The 20324-nt window shown below is 55.9% G+C and overlaps 1 protein-coding gene across 5 annotated transcripts in view; it reads right to left on the bottom strand.

Moving 5' to 3' along the window:
• Positions 1–20324, bottom strand: part of SH3PXD2A (SH3 and PX domains 2A) — a 246067-nt gene that overhangs the window by 10620 nt on the left and 215123 nt on the right. For all 5 annotated transcript variants that reach the window (XM_060099983.1, XM_060099958.1, XM_060099964.1 and 2 more), the window contains 6 exons: positions 18781–18894; positions 14454–14537; positions 9299–9416; positions 5296–5633; positions 4124–4173; positions 704–823 (listed from right to left, as the gene is read on the bottom strand). In XM_060099983.1, the coding sequence (XP_059955966.1) occupies positions 704–823; positions 4124–4173; positions 5296–5633; positions 9299–9416; positions 14454–14537; positions 18781–18894 (824 nt within the window). The remainder of the gene's footprint in view (positions 1–703; positions 824–4123; positions 4174–5295; positions 5634–9298; positions 9417–14453; positions 14538–18780; positions 18895–20324) is intronic.

Below are 20324 nucleotides of genomic sequence, written 5' to 3'. Positions count from 1 at the left end.
TGCCATGTTCAGCGCTGGCCACAAAGTGGGGTTTCATAAATGTTAGGAGACCGGCTGGGAGGGAGCAGGAGAGGGTCTACTACCCATTTGCAGAGAGAAATCATCAAAACCTGGGGGAGAAGTGACTGCATCAAATGTCAGAGGTGCCTGTGGTATGGACATGGCCAGAACTGGGGTCCTCAGTGCCTTACTCCGGCTGCCTGGACCACATTCTCCCAACAGCAGCACTTCCTAATATGGGTCTTGTGGAACCCTGGCCCCCAGGAGCTCCTGGGAGAGGAATCTAGGTGATACTGCCTATTCCAGTCCCCTCTAAGAGACACACAGTGACACCCCCATATCTAGGCTCTGAGAAGTTCTGCAATTAAAACAACAAAGCTGGTTGGGTTTTGTTTAACTCACTGTCCTCCAAACTCATTCAACCCCAGAGGCCCTTTGTTTCAAAGTGCCCCCATCACAAGCTCCTATAATATGCTTTGGGAAACGCTGCTGTGACGGGAGCTGGGTGGAGACATGAGCCGTGGGTTCTAGTCCTGGTTGTGGCACTGACTGGCTTTAGGCAAATTCTAATCCCTGTGGGTCCTGTTTCTGCACCTTTCCTGCCCGCCCCTCGGGAATGTCTCCAGCAAGACATAAATGGGAAACACGGGAGGTATTTGACCATCATGAATTATAACCCTTAGCCCCATGGCCCAAGGCTCACCTCTGCCTTCTGTCCGCCTCGAAAACTGATCCCATCAGAAATGCACGACTGGAATTCGGCAATGGTGTAGTACTCCACCTCAACAGAAGGGGGCTCTGGCGGCTTAGGCAGCTGGAACCCCTGAGGCAGAGAAGGACTCAAGTCAGCAAGACCCACCTGATCAGAACCGTAACTGAGGTGAGAGTGGCGGTTACACCAGGTGGAGAGCAGCTGACCTGAGGATGTATCAATCACCTGAGTCTCAGGGTGTCTCACCAAGAGACCACTCTCCTGACCAGGCTCTCTAAGAATACCTAGGGGTCTTCCCTGGTGGCACAGTGGTTGAGAATCTGCCTGCTAACGCAGGGGACACAGGTTCGATCCCTGGTCTGGGAGGATCCCACATGCCGCGGAGCAACTAGGCCCGTGAGCCACAACTACTGAGCCTGCACGTCTGGAGCCTGTGCTCCGCAACAAGAGAGGCCGCGATAGTCAGAGGCCCGCGCACCGCAATGAAGAATGGCCCCCGCTTGCCACAATTAGAGAAAGCCCTCACACAGAAACGAAGATCTAACACAGCAAAAATTAATTAATTAATTAATAAACTCCTACCCCCAACATAAAAAAAAAAAAAAAAGAATACCTAGGATTCGCTTGAGACTTGTCTGAGCTATGAAGATGATCATCTAAGTAAATTTCCACCCTTACATCTTTGGAATCCAGTTTTCAGAAGCCTCAACAGCTAGGTCCCAAAAAGAAAGTCAAAAGCAGAGAAACTGTTGTAGCAAAGCCCATGCACACTGCCCCCTGGGAGAGGAGAGCCATGTCCTTGAGTCTCAGGTGAAGGGCCACTGGGGTGACACCTGACTGCAGAGGTGGGGTGGATGTAAGGGGGTGTGGGGTTGGTCAGAAAACCCCTTGGCCTGTCATCATGATGATGCCAAATGGTTAGGCAAGCATGGAATAAACTCAGGATCCTTTGCTCTGGGGTTGGGTAGAACACGCTGGGCAGCCTAAATGCTTCCTAGATGCTGGCACGTCGATAACTAAGCCTGACATGCAAGGAAATGTAGAATATGGCCACAGCCCATGAGTTGTGAGCCTCATTCATTCACTTGACAAATGTTTGTTGTGTGTCTACTGGGTGCCAGACTCTGGTCCAAGGCACCAGGCATCCAAGAGTGAACCAAAGGGACAGGACAACCCCTTTGCCCTCGTGGAGAGGACATTCCAGCTTCAGCCAGTCTCTACTCCAGCCAACATGGCCTTGGCGCCTCCCCATCACTCCCAGTATGGCCTGGTATCAAACAAAGGAGTTAGGGCTTCCCTGGTGGTGCAGTGGTTGATAATGCAGGGGACACGGGTTCAAGCCCTGGTCTGGGAAGATCCCACATGCCGTGGAGCAACTAGGCCCGTGAGCCACAACTACTGAGCCTGCGCGTCTGGAGCCTGTGCTCCGCCACAAGAGAGGCCGCGATAGTGAGAGGCCTGCGCACCGTGATGAAGAGTGGCCCCCGCTTGCCACAACTAGAGAAAGCCCTTGCACAGAAATGAAGACCCAACAGTCATAAATAAAATTTTAAAAAAAGCCAAGCATTTGAAGCCCTTAAAAAAAAAAAGGAGTTAAAATAAAACAATCTTATAAAAAAGGTACATGTGTTTGGGAGGCTAGAAGGGGGAAGCAGCTACAGTGTAGCAGGAAGACCTCAAAAGATCTCTGCCTGCAGGTGGATGCATGTGGGCTCCAATCCCAGCTCAGCAATTCACCAGTTGCGTGGCCCTGGGCAAGGCCCTTGCGCTCTCTGAGCCTCAGTTTCCTCATCTGTAAGATGGAACTAATAACAGGGTCATGAGATACTGAACATAACTTCTGGTCCAGCCAACAGCACAGGAAAAGCTCTATAAACATAAGCTGAAGCCGAATGCTCTTCCTGAAACGCCATCCTATTCCTCTTACCCTGCCTCATCCTTCAAGGCTCAGCATGTTCTAATCCTGCCAGTCACAGCTGAGCTGCCTCAGGTCAAGTGAGAGAAAGGTGCGGGGGAGGCTGGTTTTGAGGGACCAGGTCAACTTTCCCTGCCCTGGTGGCTGGCTCTGCAGCCGTGCATGCGCACAGATGTGGCCCAGGTCCCAGCCCTGTCTGGACCCCCGCGGCCAGGTGGGAGTCAGACGGACCTAGCTGGAAAGGGCAGCTCTGTCCTAGCAAGCCCTGCTTTTGGCAGGTGTGGAAAGAATTACCCCATTCCTGCCAAAATCAAGTCTGCCTGAAAATAATCAGCTGGGGCTGAGAGAGATGGGGGAGGGGAGAACTCCTTCAGTTGTGTAAAATGGGAGGAGAAACAAGATAGAAAACTCCACTGGGGCTGATGGCCAGGGCCAGGACGGTCCCATCTCCAGGGGCCAAATCTTCAAAAATCCTGTTTATGGAAGGCCAACTCTTCCAGTGACTGCTGCTGTCCGCCCCCCTGGGGCGGATGTCACTGACCACAGTAAATCTTGCTGCTAAGCCCAGATGTGACTTCAGAATCCTTGTCCACACATAGTGCACAGAGCGCTGACAGAGGAGGTGGAAAGTCGATGGCCAGCCCTCTGCATACACCATCTCATCCCATCCTTACAACAGCCCTAGGAGATGGCTGGCACTGTCCCCCTCTTATAAATAAGGAAACTGAGGCCTCTGGAGGGTAAGCAACCTGGCCAGGGGCTTGCTGTTTCTCAGTGTCAGAAACAGAGTATGCATCCATGCCTGCAGGTCTGAAGCCCCATTCTTTCCACTGCATCGCACTGCCCCCCACTGCCCCAGATGACAGTTCTTGGTTCTAGCCCTCTCGGTCTGCCACCTCTCACCCAAAGCCCCGGTACCCTGAGTGCACATCCACCTCCGTGGTGGTCTGGATGCCAGGAAACCCCACCTACAGGCGCCACAGACCCCAGCAGCATTGAGCCTCTTTGAGCTTCAGCATAAACCAGTCCCTGCCATTTACCACCCTCCTCCCCAGAGAGGATGCTCACTGATCTGCCCTGTGCCCTCCCAGGTTCTGGCATCCACTGGGCACTCCCGGGCAAGGAAGGCAAAGCTGAAAGTCTTCCAGGCTCACATGGACAGCAGCCCTATTTCCCACCCCTGGCAATGCCCTGGCTGGACACTCTCGCCAGCCAGTCTAAATGTTTATGTCTGCCAGTGCCGTGGCTGGGATGGATTTATTTAGCTTTAGAGTGCAGTGTGTTTTCGATTAAAAACTGTCCAGCTAGGCCCCAGGAAGGCTGGGTTCCCCAGGCTTCCCTCCCTGCCTCCAGCCCCACAAAGCTGGAAGCTCCAGCATGACCCTGGGGAAGCTCTGGACCAACAGACTCTGCACTGAGACAGCCAATTACTGGGAGCTGCTACAGGGCACCCAGGAAAGGGAATGAGAAAGAGAGAAGAAACTGAGCACACGTACCAAGCTGGACTCTCTGCGAGGTGGAGGCCTTGTCCTGAGGTTCGGGGAGCCTAGAAGAAGAAACAGGGCTTCAGAAATCGCAGCCAGACACAGTGGCTTCCCTGCCTTCCCTGGGTGCGACCTCCTGATGCTGGGAAGTTCCAGTCTTCTCCCGCATTTATGAGGAACCCATGTTCTCGGTCACCACAGGCACGATAGCTGGGCTTCTTCAGTGGAAGTGAGAGATCTTTAAGCTTCCTTAGCTGTGTTTCAAGGGGATCCGTGAACCCCCTAAAATGATGTGCACATTTCAAAATGTACGACATAGGGGCTGATTTCAGGGGAAAGGGTAGATAGCTTTATCAGATTTCCAAATTTAGGAGAAGAGACCATGTCTATTTTTTGCTCACTACCGAATCCTTGGAAGCTAGCACAGTGCTAGGCAAGAGGAAGTACCCCCAAAACAGCTCCCGACGGACTGCTCAGAAGGTTTCAGGCATAAAGCTAATGTAACCAAGTTCAGAACTAAACTAAAAAACAGCTTTCCTCCAGATTTTAAGAATGGCTGGACACAAACAGAAGCTGGTCTCATAATACAGAACAGTTTAACCCTCAACCGCAGGCATCCTTGCCCCTGAGATGCTAGAGATTTGGAGGGGCCAGCAGCTGGGTTTCTCCTGTACGAAAGGAGGAGATTCCGGAAGAATGCTGCTTAAAAGTGCTTGTGGAGGGTGGTACAGTCACCCTTCCGAGTGTCTTAGATTTCCGGTAACTGGAGGAAGACAATAGGGAAGAAGGAGTTAGGCTCAGGAAGGTGATCTGCTGTCGGCTGTCACTCACAGAGCAGCCTTGCATCGAGGGACCCATTTCACAGCCCAGGTGACTTATCTGTAGAGTGACCATTCATGGCTCCCCACTAGAGGAGGAGGGGATGCTACCAGCTTATATATGCATGCAATTCATCTTCGGTGGAGGAGTTGGAAGGAATTGCCTTGTCCATGCTTGTGATTAGCATTTAAGACAAGCTGGCAAAGCGAGCCTGGGGTCAGGGGTCAGCCTACAACTCAGGAAGAGAATAACATGGGGATCATGCAGACATACCTCCCACCCCCCACCTTAGGCTTTCCTTGCACCTCACGCCCCTTCTCTAAAGGGCTGTGTGGCAAGGACCCGGGGATCAGTGAGGCTCTTACTGATCTGGGCCCTCTGAGGGGCAATCCTGGCCACGGCTGGGGAGCCCTGGGCCAGCTTGGAGACGGTCCTCTCGGGGACACCCAGGGCGCTGCCGTTGGAAGCATTGCAGAGGATGGGCAGGCTGATCTCCTTCTTGGTGATGGGGGCCTCTGGGCCCTCGCCTTCAGCTGGGGTGGTCTCCTTGTCCCCAGACGCCTTTTTGTTCAGCAGGTTGCTGATCTCCATGATGTTCCCGATGATCTCCACCGGGCCTGCCAGATTCTTCTTCCGTGCTGGCAGGTCATCCTTGGCTTTCTTCAGGTAGGATGCTGGTGCCCAGCCCTCTTTGCCCAGGTATCTGCAGGGAGGAGTGGGACATGGCATCATGAGAGCACCCTGTCCAGGCCCCAGTCTCCATTGGGCCTTGCCCAGCTAAGCTTTCTCTGCTGTGCTCTGTAAGACACTTGGCAAAGCCACTACTCTGGAGAGAACTGGAACGAGGGCCAGTGGAAGGACATCAGGAACATCACTTCTTCCTCTCTGTCTCCTAGTTCTTTGCCTGATCCCTCTTGGTGCGGGCTCTCATTGTTTGCAACGTCAGGCAAACATGGGACATTGAGGTGAGAAGATTCCTCAGATTTGGGGCTACCTAAAAGGTAGACCTTGCAATGGCCTACTACCGCACCAGAGCAGAGGGCAATTCTAGAGATAAGAAATAAGAAGGTGTATAGAGTTAAATGCCCAGTCAGAAAGGGAAGTGTGATCAGAGAGGTGAAGAGGCAGCATAGGTGAGAGTTAGGAAGCCCGAGTTCTGGCCTACGGTACTTTGGACAAGTCCCAACCTTGGAGCTCAATTTTTTCTCTTCTGAAAAATGCTGGGATAGAGTAGCTGCACACATTTATACAGAAGGATAGACATATTGAGACCAACTAGGAAGACGTGTATAAAGAGTGAGTGACCAAGTGGGAAAAGTATCGACACCACTGCAGGAGAAGCAGATGGATCAAGTTCACAGAACAAGTCCACAGACAGACCAACACTAAAGGTGACGCTTCAAAGTAGTGGGGGAAGGATGGATTATTCAATGAGTGATTTGGGGATGACTGATGATCCAGTAAGGAAAAACAAGTGAGACTCTGGCCTTACAACCGTATAGCAAACTTAAAAATGCAAGTCGTGAATATTTGCTTCATCTTGGGGGCTGAGAAAATCTTTCTAAGTGGAACTCCAAAAGCAGAAACCATAAATGAAAAGACTAAATAAAGCACATGACTGGATAAAATTAAAGCCTCTGGTGTGGCAAAACAAAAACAAAATGAAACAAAACAAAACCAAAAACCCATAAACAGAGCAAAAGGCAAATGACAGGGCCGACTTAATTTTAGGGGATTTGCTGACTTCTGAAAACAAGTTTTTCCCTTTTTCCCTCATGGTGTTGAGCTTCTACCCAAGCCCACTGAGAACTTACTTCCTGGTCCAGCAATTCCTGGCCAATGCCCTGCAGTCTGGGGTGCAATGTCCCCGCCTGCTCCCCGGGACACATCTGGCTCTCTGGAATGGCTCCTCCATGCCAGATGTCTGATAATCCCCGGCCCTCCTGCCTCCCTGATCTGACCTTGTTCTTGGGGGCTCACTAGGTAGGAGGAAAGGAAATGTGAAAGTTCAAGTTTCTAACGTGTTTGAGCTTTGCTGGAAAGTTCAGGCAGGAGGCGGCTTCTTACGTTCACGTCACATGAATGTGCAGGCAGGCTGACCCAAGCTCAGCCGTCTATCCCCGCTTTGGGGCTTGGAAGGCAGACATCAGTGGACAAATGGATGGAAGCCAGGGAGCTGGCAGACAGAAGCACAGAATTTCAGGGGTGGATGGAAGCAACTAGTAAAGATACCTAATCTTACATATACCAACAACCAAGGCTCAGAAAAGCAAAGCAAGTAGCAGACGGTCACACGGCTAGCTTTTGGCAGCATCTGGCCCAGAACCTGGTGCCCTTCATCTTGGAAGAAAGATGAGGAACCTGCCAGCCACTGGGAGCACCTGTGCGGAGATGGGGCGTGAGGTCTCATGGGGGTGATGGTCAGGACTGCGCACTGTCCTGAGGGCTCCCATTCTAAACCCTGATGTGCTCCTTCAGCGTTACATGGATAAAATTAGATTCCAGGCAGTGAGATGGAAGTGAATCAGGAGAGGCTGTGTGTGTTTGGGTCCAACTCTGCTCACATCTGCTTTCCAGCTCTGGAGCACGGAATGACTCCAGAGGGAAGCAAACTGGAAAAGGAGGATGGGGAGAGAGGGAGAGAGAGAGAGAGAGAGAGAGAGAGAGAGAGAGAGAGAGAGAGAGAGAGAGAGAGAGAGAGAGAGAGAGAGAGAGAGAGAGAGTGTGTGTGTGTGTGTGTGTGTGTGTGTGTGTGTGTGTGGCGGGGGTGGGGGTGGGGGGTGGGGGGGTGGAGAAGAAAGACAGGAAGTAAGGATCAACACAGAGCCTGGGATGCTGGGAAAAGGCATATTTAAGGGGGTGTCTGGCAGCCTTCTTAAGGTGGAACCTTTTCAGCAGGGTTTTCTCGGTTGCAGCTCCCACTGGCTGAATGGCCAGGCCATGGGGACAAGAGCTGACTAGATGAACCAACTCAGAGTGATTTTATTGGTCATTTTAGAAAACTAAAACACCCAGCAGCCTTGTAGAAAACCTCTGGGTGAGTGGTTTAGGTTAGCAGCCTGCCAGAATGTTCACTGGCCTTCCCACGCAGACTCGTGGTGGCTGGATTGTGGGCTTGGCTCTAGTTTCCATTGTTCGGAGAACATCAAAGCCTAGGGGCAGTGGATTTGGGCAAACACAGTCCTGTCCCACCTAACGGGACAGAAAGGGACACCTCAGCCCGCTGACTGGTGTGCACAGGGCCGGGGGCAGGGGTGATTATGTCCTGGCAGGTCACTCTAAGGTTCCATCCCATGTGGCCAACGACCTTCATCCTACCCGTCAGCACAGACCAATCTGAACACCACGTGGCGTGCTGTGTTCTGAGCAACTGTCTTGTGAGTGCCCCCGCCGCCTCGGCCATCTGTGCCCTCGGTGGGGGATAGCTCAGAACACGCATCCTACCCACAGTGGGTCTGGGGTTCCCAGGTGTGGTGGGCTGGAGAGGCGGTCCCCAGAGCCCATGACGGGGACTCTCTCTGTCATCCGGGTTACAGGCAGAGAAGAGAAACTGGGTAAAATCATCACAGCGGAGCTGCTTCTAAAGGACCCAGGAACATTTCCTGGGAACAAGCCCCTCCTTGCGGCGGGGGGCTAGCTGGCCTGGGAGCCCCAGGGCAGAGGGGCCTGGGGGGGCAGAACCTGGTAGGGGAGAGGTGAGTGAAACCCATAGGGTTTAGTTTGCTTCCAGGAGTGTCAGGAAGCTCCCCACTCCCCTACTCACACCCCCGAATGGGTTTCTCAGCTGGGAAGTGTGATGAGGCCCAAGGAGAGCGAAGGGCCGAGCAAGGGGCCTCTGAACGAGGCCTGGGCTCGGGCTCACTTCCGCCCCAGCTCTCTCAACCACAGAAGCCAGCCCTGCGGAGCGGAACAGCCCGGGCCTGAGCCTGCATCTGTGGGCAGCAGGGGCTGCCTGCTGGGACCTCGGCAAGGCCCGTGGACGCCAGCACTGCAGACGGCCTGAGCTGCAGAGCACGCCAAGCAGCCAAGGCCGGACACAGAAAACCAAATTCAGATGTGCTGGACCCTCTTGGCGGATGCACGGGAAGGGATTGCACCACTGCCTGCAAGCCGAGCCGGGGCCCCTGTGCCCCGCTGGCTGTGGCTCAGGCTCTGCTTTATGTGTCCTGGGAGGGTATGTGCAAGATGAGCACTCTCTGTTACGGCCATTCAGCCTCGCGGTGCTGAAGCAGTCAAGCCAGGCCATGGGTGCAAAGCTGCTGTCAGGATTTACCTGCCAGCTGGTGCCCTCAGCCACTCTGCTGCCCAGGGCCAGCCTGGGAGCCAGGGTGGCAGAGAGGCACCTTGCTCCTCTGCTGGGGCTCTTACCTGATGTACCACCAGCCCTCCAAATTCTTCCGGATCACCTCCACAGTGACGCCCTTCTCAAAGCCAATCTCGTCCTTGCTTTGGCTGGTGTAAGGCTGCACAGTGACATACTTCTCCTCTGTGGGTGGTGGGTGAAGCAAGAAAGCACAACATTTTGAGGACAGGGTACAGGTCCTTTGTCCTGCCTCCTTCTCCCCCTGGCCTGGCCTCACTTAGTTGGTGGCCAAGGTGTACTGCATCAGCCTCTGGCTCTTCCGGGAAAGGGAAGAGAAGGGATCAGGCCTCACAGCTGTGCCCTGCATGTGCCAAAGCTGGCCAGGGCCCCAGGTGGCCTTGCAAGCCCCAGGCAGCATAGAGTTGGCTCTCCCAGCCTCCCAGTCCCATAACTGCAGCCAGGCTGCCGGGGCCTGGAGTCCTCAGGGTCCCAGAAACTCCCTGGGCTGAGGGCAGGGCCACGAGGAACCTGGCCCTCCTGGGGCCCGAGTCAGGGAGTCTGAGAACAAACCCAGGTGTCCCCTCAATGTCTGGAGGCCTCAAGGCAAGCCCTCTCCTTCCTGAACATGCCACGCGTCCATCTATGCCCCAGACCTGCTCTCCCAGCCTGTCTCCCACCTCAAACCCATAAACCCCTCCTCTGCCCAACCTTCTGACAGCTCCAGGGACACCTCAGCCTCCCCTGACCACTCATTTGATCACCTGATCACATAATTTCCCCGAGAGGATGCTATGGGCTTGGTTATGTGCCCTGTTAAGGGTCCAGGGGCCAAAAGAGCAGGGGCAACACTGACTGCGGGAGCCCTGGGGGGGCTGAGTTGACCACACAGCTCGGTGGAGCCCCTCTGGGAGCTGCCTGCTCTGGTCTCACAGTAGGACTGCACGCCCTCTTCTGGGCTGCCCAGGCACTGGGAGAGAGGCACCGTGGGGAGCTGGGCAGGAGCGTGGGGGGCAAGTGTGGGGAGGCTGGGCAGTTTGTGTCTTCCTGGATCCCTTGGGCCTCTCTCCTGGCAGGGACCCTGTGCCTCCAGGGGAGCCCCTGCTCAGGCCTCCTGTCTGCTGGGGACCGGCAGACCCACAGCTGGCCGGCCACAGACACCCTGCCTCCTGGGGGGAGAGTCTCCCCAGAGGAATGGCTTGGGAAGGAACACCCAGCCCCACCTGTCCCCTCAGTGGAGGATGAGCGGCAGAGGTTGGCACACACTCTGGGAGGGTCACCCTGAACCTGTGCTGTCCTCTCCGACCTGGATTCTCCCTGGGGGCTGAGACAGTGCCTGGCACACAGTAGGTGCTGCAAAGGGACTGTGGAGTACATTGATGAGGACAAAGGTGTGTTGAGCCGGGGCACCGAGTGGGAGACTCTCTGAGCTCAAAATAGCAGGATGCTGGCACAGAACAGCTGGCTCTGAGACGGGCGCTCCCCACCCCCTCAGCTGGACCCTGCCAGGCAGCCTGCCTGAGCCTCAGGGGGAGAGGGCAGCTGCCACCCTAACCCCCTGCTGTTCATTCTTCCCTAGATTATCAGGGTCCTGTCTGCGGCCCTGTGCCGGGCGGAGATAGCAGCTTCCTCTGGGATGGAGGCAGCTGCCCTGCCAGGCCGCAAGGACAGAGCTGGCGGGCCGCTGGCCGAATCTGAAAGGCTGCCAAAGGGCAAAAGGTAGGTGATGCCCCACGGGAGCCTCCACAGTTCAGCACGCTCTTCTCAAATGCAAGCCTTTCTCAGCGTCAACTCGCTCCTGGAAGCTTTCAGATTCCAACCCAGCCATGCTGGGGAGAGCCGCCAAGACCGCCTGAGAACCTGGCCCTGCCAGATACTGACTCGGGCCTTTGAGAAGGTCCGTGTTTTATAGTCCAGCCCCCTGCGCTCCCGCCTATTCCTGGTCTCGCTCCATTTTCCAGTGGGACACCGTAAATCCTGGCCCGGGTGGTGGCCGGAGCGGCAGCGCCAGGCCCCAGGGACCCAGGGTTCTGACGCTCGGGTGAGCCGAGGCCTGGGCTCCACATTTTGCCTTTGCTCAGTTGGGCTATTTTTAAAAGCCTGTGGTTCGTGCAGGAAGCCATCATTAAAGTTTCCCTAGGCAAAGTTACTTTTGCAGAGAAAAATTACAGCCTTTCTCTTGGGCAGATCAGAGGAGCCCTTCTCTGCCCCACGGCAGAGGACAGGGCCTAGACTGCGTCATGGGGGCCAGGCCCCAGCACCAGCCTCCCCAGTCCCCAGTGTGCGTGCTGAGGACAGAGCCCCGAGGGCCATGTAAGCATCCTGCGTTCCCCTGCCCCTCCTGGTGGGCAGAACCAAGGACGTCCGTTTTACTCAGGAAAGCTGAGCTGCTCCTGCACAAAGCCCTCTTCATGGTGGCCCTGGGGCTGATGTGAACAGACGTCTGGGAGTTTATGCTCCCAGGAAGAGATCTGGCTGGCTTGGGGGCTCGTCCTACCCTGGCACTGTAGGTTCCAGGAGGTGAGAATTCAGAGCCCTGGTCCCAGGCAGGGCAACCCCTCCAGCTGGTGTGTTTGGGGGCTCGGTTTTCCGCCACGTTTGGCTGGGATGACGAAGGTGTGGGTTACCTATGTGTGGCCGCGTGCCCTGTGGGTCTCAGCTCCCTCCTCACAGGTTTCCCTGGGGGGAAAGCAGAGGCAGCCCCTCCACTGAACAGGGGCCACAAACCCCACCTTAGGGGGCCAGACAGGAGGATACCCAGACTGAAGGAAATGACCTTGGTTGGGGGGAGGGGGCTGAGTCGTTTGCGTTGCTTGGGGTCTCTAGAAGAGACGCCCCTTAGGAATCAAGTTGAGGGAAGGGGCCTGGGAGCTCTGGGGGGGCACCTCTGGGCTTCTGGGAGGTGCTGATGCCAAGGTCACTCCGATATACCCTCAAAGGACGGTTGCCACCTCACCCCAGGGAGGGCTGGCCAGGCCGCCCACGGGGTGGGTAGGTGGCCGGGCCTGTTCTGGTTTTGAAAGCAGCGGCTGGAGAGCCCTGCTGTTTCCAAACCACAGACGCCTCCCCTTTCCAAACACTTTCCCCTCCGTCAGCAGTCTCCCTGGCTCCCCTCCCAGTCCCTACAACTTACCCAACCCCGATGCAAGAGGCCTTTTGATTCCAGAGGCCTGGTTGGCTCTGGGACTGGGGGAGTGGAGGCCCCGGGGAAGCACTGCTTTTCTCTTGTCTAGTTATATACGACCCACTGCCTGTTCCCCCCTCGTCAGCTCGGCTGTTTGCAGTGAAGTTTCTCCCAGCCAACTTCCTGCAAGTTTTTCTTGGCTGCCTGATTTAACTTAGCCCTAATTTAACTTAGGGCTAAGACTGGGAAATGATGTTGTTTAGGTCTCTTATTCAAGAGAGAGAAGTCGTGGGCCTGCATTTGCTTACATATTTACAAATGTGTGGCTGGCCATAGAATTATGCATTTAGTTGGGTATCTGTGTCTACTTACATCATGTTATGTTTATAACTGTAAATACTGTTGCCGATATACACGTGGTATAGGAGGTATGTATACGAGACCGCATACGAAGCTATACGTGTACTTGGGGGGTAGCTGCAGAGGTGTACCTATGATGTGGTTGTGTGGATAATGCATCTGTGACTGTGTAAATAATGCAAACGTGGAATGGTCTACGCGAGGGCGCGTAAGTGTGTACTGTGAGTGGCTGTGTGCACGGGACCGCAGACGTGCAGCTGTGTAGGGCCTGGATGGGACACTGTACCGTGGCCACGCCCGTGGCTCTCGGGGTTGTGTGCTGGCGGTCATGCTTCACCGATTGAAGTGTCCAAGAGTCCATGTGGTTGTGGAGACAAGAGGTGTGTTTGGGGTTCAGTGTGTGATGGTGTTTGGAGCAGATGTGGGACGGGATGGGGACAGGCCAAACCTTCCACCCTGCTCTTTTTCCAGGCCAGTGTCCCACTCTCCTTTGCTGCCAAGGCTCAGGGCTGCTTCCCAGCCTGGCCCCCCAGCTATGCTGCCCCACCCGTCCTACCTCTAGGGTGCCTTTGCTTCACATTCAGCCTGTTCCCTCTGCTTCCACGACTTGGCCCCCTGCCCTGCGCCAGCACCCAGGGACCAACCCACACTCCACCCTCAGGACAAGCTGGGCCCCCTCGCAGCCAGTGCTCTGAGCCTGATGCTGAGCCAGCCACGGGTGGTGGCCACCCCTGAGTCCAGGCTTGCTGCTGCCTGGGGCTTGGGGCAGATACCAAAACAGGGTCTCACAGTGGTTCAGGAACAAGCTTTGGGGGTAGGGTGCGAGTCATGGGGCATCCCTGCTAATTCTGGAAAAGCCAATGCTTATTACACACCCCTCCGGCTGTGCCGTCACCGTCCGGAACACATACCCTCCACTCTCCTTGAGGCAGGAGAAATGGGCCACCCACTGGCCTTGGGGCTCTGGAGGTGTTTAGAGGTTTGTTCAGAGGCCTGTCCCTAATTTCCCTGCCTCACAAGCTCTTGGATGTTGGAAAGGCCCTGGACTGGCAAACGTCTTGGTTCCTAATCAGCCTGTATGGCAGGCCAGGGGCTTCCCTGGGATAGTCTTGGTCAGGCTCAAGTCCCAACAGCTAGTGCTGGGGCTGCTGGAGCCCCCAGCTGGACCTGACTCCACCATCAGAACTCGTTGAGGCTGTGCCCTGGGGCCCGGCTGTGTCTGGGTTTTGTTCCTTCTCTACTTTCCCTGGAGCTGAATGAGGAGACTGTGAGCTGCTCCTTCTTCCTACACTGTCCCTAAGTAATTGCTAGAATAGCTCTGGCCAAGGGAGCCCTTCCTCAGAGGAGGGAGGCAATGAAGGGCAGGGGTGAGGGGCACGGCCCAGGCAGAGACCCAGACACGCTCAGTTCTCTCAATCTGAAGCTTCAGGGTAAGTGTGGCCTTTCAGAGTCCAGCTGCCCCCATAATCCTGTCCTAAGTCCCATGCCCCCTGCCCCCAGGATGCTGGCCAAAGACAGAGCTGCCCCCATTGTAACCCCGATTCCCAAGCGGCCCCTGCGCCCCCCTCCCGCCTCCCCCCCGCCAGCTAGAGTAGGTGAGAGGAAAGTCTGGCTGGCGAATCTGGGTAAGGAGGCCACAGGGCAGAGAGAAGCAGAGCCCAGGAAGGAGGAGAAGTGTTAGTGAAAGAGAGAGAGAGGCGGCAGCTGTGGGTGAGGAGAAGCCGGCCCCGCATCGTCACCTCGGCTGTGCTGCCTGTTGACCATCCCGCCCAGGGTCCACCGGCGATCCAGGCGCCGCAGATGGGCCTTGCGTCTCTTGGACACTGGTGTGGGAGATGGCGATGGAACACGCGGCCGACGGGAACCGGCGGAGAGAATGGACATGAGTATGAGATGGGATGGGTGGGGAAGGGATGGAGGGAGGGAAGGTTCGCACCCCCAGGTCTTCACCGCCTGGACTGAGGCCCGGTGGCACATGCCTGCTGGAGGGGCGCGGATCTGACCAGTGGCAGGACGCTGGCAGGTGGGGAATAACTCAACCAAAGCCAAATTGCACGGGTTATGCCCCCGAGCCTGGGAGGGGCTAGGAATTTAGAATCCCAGCACCTGAGAGGGGAAGAGGAGCCTTGGCTCCAGCCCAAGGAGGACCCTTGGCTGCGGCCCTAGGGGGAGGACATGGCTCCCACCAATGCTGGGCAGTGATGGTTCCCAGGAGGGTGTGCCCCACTCTCCACCAGGGCTCACATCCACCTGTTCCCCTGCCCCCACTCACTCAGCAAGTCCTGCATGTGAACCTGCCACCACGGGCCAGGCACTGCGGGTAGAAGAATAAATGTGCCCAGCAGAGACGTGGGGTCTCTTCCTTGGGGGGCTTATAACTCTCACCATCCTGGGTTGGTTTATGTCTTTGCTTTTTCAGTCACCCCCAATGGATCAAGTCTGTTGAGGGCTAAGACTCTGCATCTCTGCGTCCCCAGGGCCTGGCACGGGGCCTGGCACGGGGCTGATCCTTCAGAAATGATGCCGAGTGAAGCACACACAGTAGGATGCCACAGGCCTTGGTCTGTTCCTTCCCCACATGCTACCCACTGGATTTCTGACAACGGAGGACCTGCCTCCCAGCTTTTCACTGCTCCGCACTCCTTTCATCTGCACAGGTCCTCTGGCTGCTATGGACCAGCTCCATATGCCCCCCGCCTTCCTATGGGACGCCCAGGTGGATCGGGGCCCCCACCTGCTGGCACTGCAGAAGGAGGGTGCCAGGCTGCCCAGGTCTGGGGGAGGGAGGCCAGCACTTAAGAGTCAAACTGTCCAGACACAACTGAGCCACATCCCCCCAGGGCCTCCTGGGAAGTACTTATTTTTCCAGAGGGAGAAGAGAAGCCTGTTTCACCTGCTTCTTGTAAGCAGGAGGCCTGGACAAAAGGTTAGGGGTATGGATTCAGTCCAGGCTGCACTGCCAGGTTACTGTGTCACCCTGGCAGGCTGCCATCCCTCCCTAAACCTCTGTTTCCTCATCTGTCTTTGGGGTTGACACCACCTGCCCTGGCGTGAAATAAGACAGGGACTGGACGGGCTCTGTGGAATGGAGATGAGGTCTTGTGTGAGGTCAGACCGGGAGGAACCTGGACAGCTGACCTCCTGGGGGTGTGTCCACCTGGTTTCTCTGTGGGCAGAGGAGCTTCACTTCAGCTGATGCCCAGCCTGGGGCCACCTTAGCAGTAAGTGACATTTACCCGGTTTAAACCAGGTACCAAGACCATCTCACTGGAGCCTCACAAAAGCCCCACGTAGCTGGCACTCTCCCCATTCTAGAAATGGGAGGCCAGAGGCACAGGGATGTTCAGGAACCCTCTGAGTCACACACCTGAGTGTCAAGGCGGCACGCAAATCCACGCAGTCTGGCTCTGGAGCCTGGACTCTAGACCCTGCGCCCTTTAGGCACCAACAGTGGAGAAGTCCTGGTCCCTGGGGCCAATGCCAGCCCAGGGAGAAAGGCAGGTCATTGCCGGTGGCTGCAGGGTGCAGGGCACAGGCAGAGACCCAGGTTCGGGTCTTGGCTCTGCCACTAACTGATCTGGGGACTCCGTGGAGGTGACACCCTCTAGGCCTCCACTTCCTCACCTCTGAGGTGATGCGCCTCACTGAAGCACCCTGCCAACGTTGGGCCTGGACCCTCCTCATCAGCAATGGACAAGAGGGTCTCAGCCCCCACCTCGGCCCTCCTGCCCCCTACTGAAACATTTCTGCATTCTCCACAGCACACCTGGCTTCAGGAGACACATGAACATATGCCAGAATATCTGATAATAGAAATAAACCGAAACAGCCTCTTTTCTTTATGAAGCAATGGAACATGAGCTGTTCGGGAAGCTCTGATGGGATGAAGGCTTCCAATTTCTGCCTATAGAGCTCAGGGGACCTACAATGGGATGGCAACAGGGCTGGGGTAGAGATGGCCAGAGACGGGACCAGGGTGGGCTGATCTCTTAGCCACATGGTTGCCAGTGCAGACTGGCGGACACACCACAGCTGTTGGGCCTTGGGCTGGGGTACTGAGTCCTGAGCCCTTCCGTACAGCTGCGGGGAGATGCCCACGATGTGATGATGGAACTCACAGCTGCCCAAATGTTGCCAGGGGTGCTGGCACACAGGTCCTATCAACGTGTGCAGAGGAACCTATTATCAGGAGGTTCGCCCTGAGCATACACGCGCACGCGCACATACACACCCGCCCCCGCCCTCACTTGAAGGCGGAACCTCCACTGGCTGCCTGGTTCTTACTCCATCGAGGTCAAAATTCTCTATAACCTGTTACTGCTTGTTCTGTGCAAAGCACCCAATCTCTCTTCAAACCAGCCTGGCGGCATCAGTGCCCACGCACCTCTCAGGCTCCTTCCTGCCCACTTGGTGTCCTGGTCCTCCAGCATCTACCTGACGTCTCCACTCTTACTCTCTTGGCATGGCCTTTTCAGGTGGGGCTCCAATTCCACACACATAGACACACATACACCCTCCTAGAATTGCTCAAGAAAATGCTTCACGGAGAGGCATGTGGCATGGTGGGAAGACCACTGGCGGAGGAGGCTGACCAGGGCTCAAGCCTTATGAGGACAAATACATATCTAAATATTTGCAGCCTCAGTTCCTGCATCTGGAAAATGGAGATGGTGACAGAGCCTTCCCAGGGTGGTGAGGGCATTTCAAGTACCAGGGCAGACACCTAGGAGTGAGTGAGACCTCAGTACACTCTAGGGATTGTTATTTCTGAAAAGCCCTGGGATACCCCCCAGAATGTGGAACTGGATAGGAGGTGAGGCCTGGTGACTGCAGACAAAACAGACCGCACCCAGCTCAGGGGCTACGACCCTGCACCGCTGCAGAGGTGCGAGGGAACCAGAGATGAGATGGGGGACAGGCTCAGCCCCTGGGCGCGGGGAGCAGCCAGGAAAGACCGAGTACCTGGCCTGAACGTGCTAGCCCTTCTCAATGGGGCCTGGTCTCTGGAAACCTGTCACAAGGCAGACATGCACTGCAGGGGCTGCAGTACTGGTCAAGGGACTGAAATACAGCATTTACATGGGAGGAAGGGCGGGGCTCCAACTGCCTGCCTGCCGAGTAACCGACATTTGGGAGAAGGATGAATACGGAGCTGGGGCTTGGCAGGCCGCTAATTTTGGCCTGGGCTGTGTGGAATGGGGGAGTGGGGCAGGGGCAGGCCTGGAGGTGGCCTGAGCCCCGGGTGGCAGGCATACATCCCCCTGGCTCTCAGATGTGCCCATTTGGACGGTCCCCACTGACCGTTAGGGCAAGCGTTCCTGCTGCCAGACTAAGGGAGGCTTGGAAGTTACTAGGAGCAGGCAGCCGGGAACAGGGTGGCTCAGAGTCGCTGGGCTCTGGCAGCCCGCTCTGGGGAATACCCAAGTCCACTGATAGGCTGAACAGGCCAGTGCTGGCTGGGGTTGGGAGGAGGGGCAGGCTCCTTGAAATGCACTGGAGAAAACCCCAGAAAAACCTCACCAGGGCAGAGCTAATGAGAGAGGCTGACGGTGCAGGGGCTGGAGCCATCCCTGGGTTCCTGCAACACTGAGAAATGATTCACACACCTGCCCTCCATGTCTGCACCCCTCCATGTCTGCACAGACTGTGCACGGCAGGAAGTTGTGTGCACACAGTCCCTTTGGGGTCGTCCCTGTTGCAGAGAGCACAGTGTGGGATGAGGGGGGCAAAGGTGGATCTCTGTGGGGACCCCCAGAGGAACCCAGGCCTGCTGGTGGGGACAGGGACCAGCCCTAAGACCCTTCTCCCAATCTCTGCCCCAAAGTTGCCAAAGCCTGAGATCCACACCCCATGGGAATCTCCCCTCTAATTTTAGCCCCATGTGGGACCAGTAAGGACAGACCTGGCATAGGAGGTGAGCGTGTGGGTTGGCCTCAGTGACACGGGATCCTGGGAGAAGCAGGGGGGAAACATGATTCATATCGTTTTAGAGTTTCTGATGGTTTTAGGGAGAAGGGTGGGAAAGCTGCATCATCTCCCCGACCCCTTGAACCCGCAGGAGCTTACCTTCCCCAGTCTTGGAGGTGTTGATATCTGAGTCGTCCCGAGTACCATTCTGGGCCTCCAGGTAGGTGGCAGGGACCCAGCCCTGTTCCTCAGAGGTGCTCACGAACCACCAGCCTGCAGTGGGGACAAGAGAGCAGCCATGAGAGCCCAGCAGATGGCAGAGGTGGATGGGGCCAGGACGAGGAGGGAAGAAGCAGCGTGGAGGGGAGGGCACAGAGCCCCACGGCCTGGGTGCCTGGCAAACGGCTTGCCCACGTCCAGCCTCCTGGAGCCCAGGCTCCTCGCTGAGAAAGAAGAAACCAACACGCTCCCTGAGAAGAGGGCCTCATGGATCGCAATCCACTCACACAGACGTTTGATTAAAAAAATTGAAAATGAAATTGACACAATGATATGCCCAACACGTGAAAGTTACCTTGCAGGAAAGGTCAAGGGAGCTCCGACCAAACACAGAGATAGTGTAGGGTCTTTCAAGCCCACTAGGACCACCGGTGTGACCTGGAGTTGGACCACTTTCTCTGCTTTTCAAGGCACCTGGGGGTAAAGGCCTCACAGATACGTTCTAGGGGTCACTGCTCCTGCTCCCCACCTCGGGTCAGTGGTATTTTCACATCAGTGCTACTCACAGCTGCCTTTCAGTATGTTGACAACTCAATCACAGTAAGTGGGCACTGCACCCTTGAGTGACCCTTGAGGGTTGTGGCCAAGTGATAATGGCTCATTCATTTTCTTCCCCCTTTGCTGGCTCGTTCATTCATCACTCAAACAAACGCTGAGCAAAAGTACTCCAAACTTGGTGGCACCAGTTCTCTTTTCTGTCCATGACAGAGCTCAGCATGTCCAAACCTGGACTGGAGCCTGTCAGGAGAGCCCAGGGTTCCTCCCTGGCCAGCACTGAGGCCCCATCACCACGTGGCCACAGCAGTGAGTGGCTGCCCAAGGAGGGGCACAAGGGGACCTCCAGGCCGGCTTAGCCCTGGGAGGTGGTGGAGGCTGCCTGGGGGCTGCTGTAACAGCAATGGAGAGGGATGGACAACCAAGGTCCCACCACTGCACAGGACCTCGGCACCCAGGGTCAGCACCCAGGTCTTCAACTTCCGATGCCCCACGTCACAGGCCTGGGAGAGCAAACGGCCTGTGGTCTAGTCTTGAAAGCCTACTGCACCCCACCCTTTCCAGGAAGTTCCACAACACTCTGTGAGCAGCTCTGCAAAACCTATGAGACACCATGACAGCTGTATGATACCATGATGTTGGATACATGTCCTTATACGTTTGTCCACACCCACAGAACGTCTAGCACCAAGAGCGAGCCCTAATGCAAACTAGGGACTCTGGGTGACGAGGATGTGTCAATGCAGGTTCATCAGTTGTAACAAATGCACCACTCTGGTGCGGGAGGTTGAGGATGGGGCAGGCTGTGCGTGCGTGGGGGCAGGTGTATATGAGATACCTCGGTACCTTCCACTCAATTTTCCGGGGAACCTAAGCTGCTCTAAAAAAACCAAAGTCTTCAAAAAAAAGTTGAAGAGAAAGTCTCAAGC

The sequence above is a fragment of the Mesoplodon densirostris genome, chromosome 1 (genome assembly GCF_025265405.1).
Source record: "Mesoplodon densirostris isolate mMesDen1 chromosome 1, mMesDen1 primary haplotype, whole genome shotgun sequence".
In the NCBI taxonomy this organism is placed as follows: Eukaryota; Metazoa; Chordata; class Mammalia; order Artiodactyla; family Ziphiidae; genus Mesoplodon; species Mesoplodon densirostris.
This window is presented reverse-complemented; position numbering and strand designations above follow the sequence as displayed.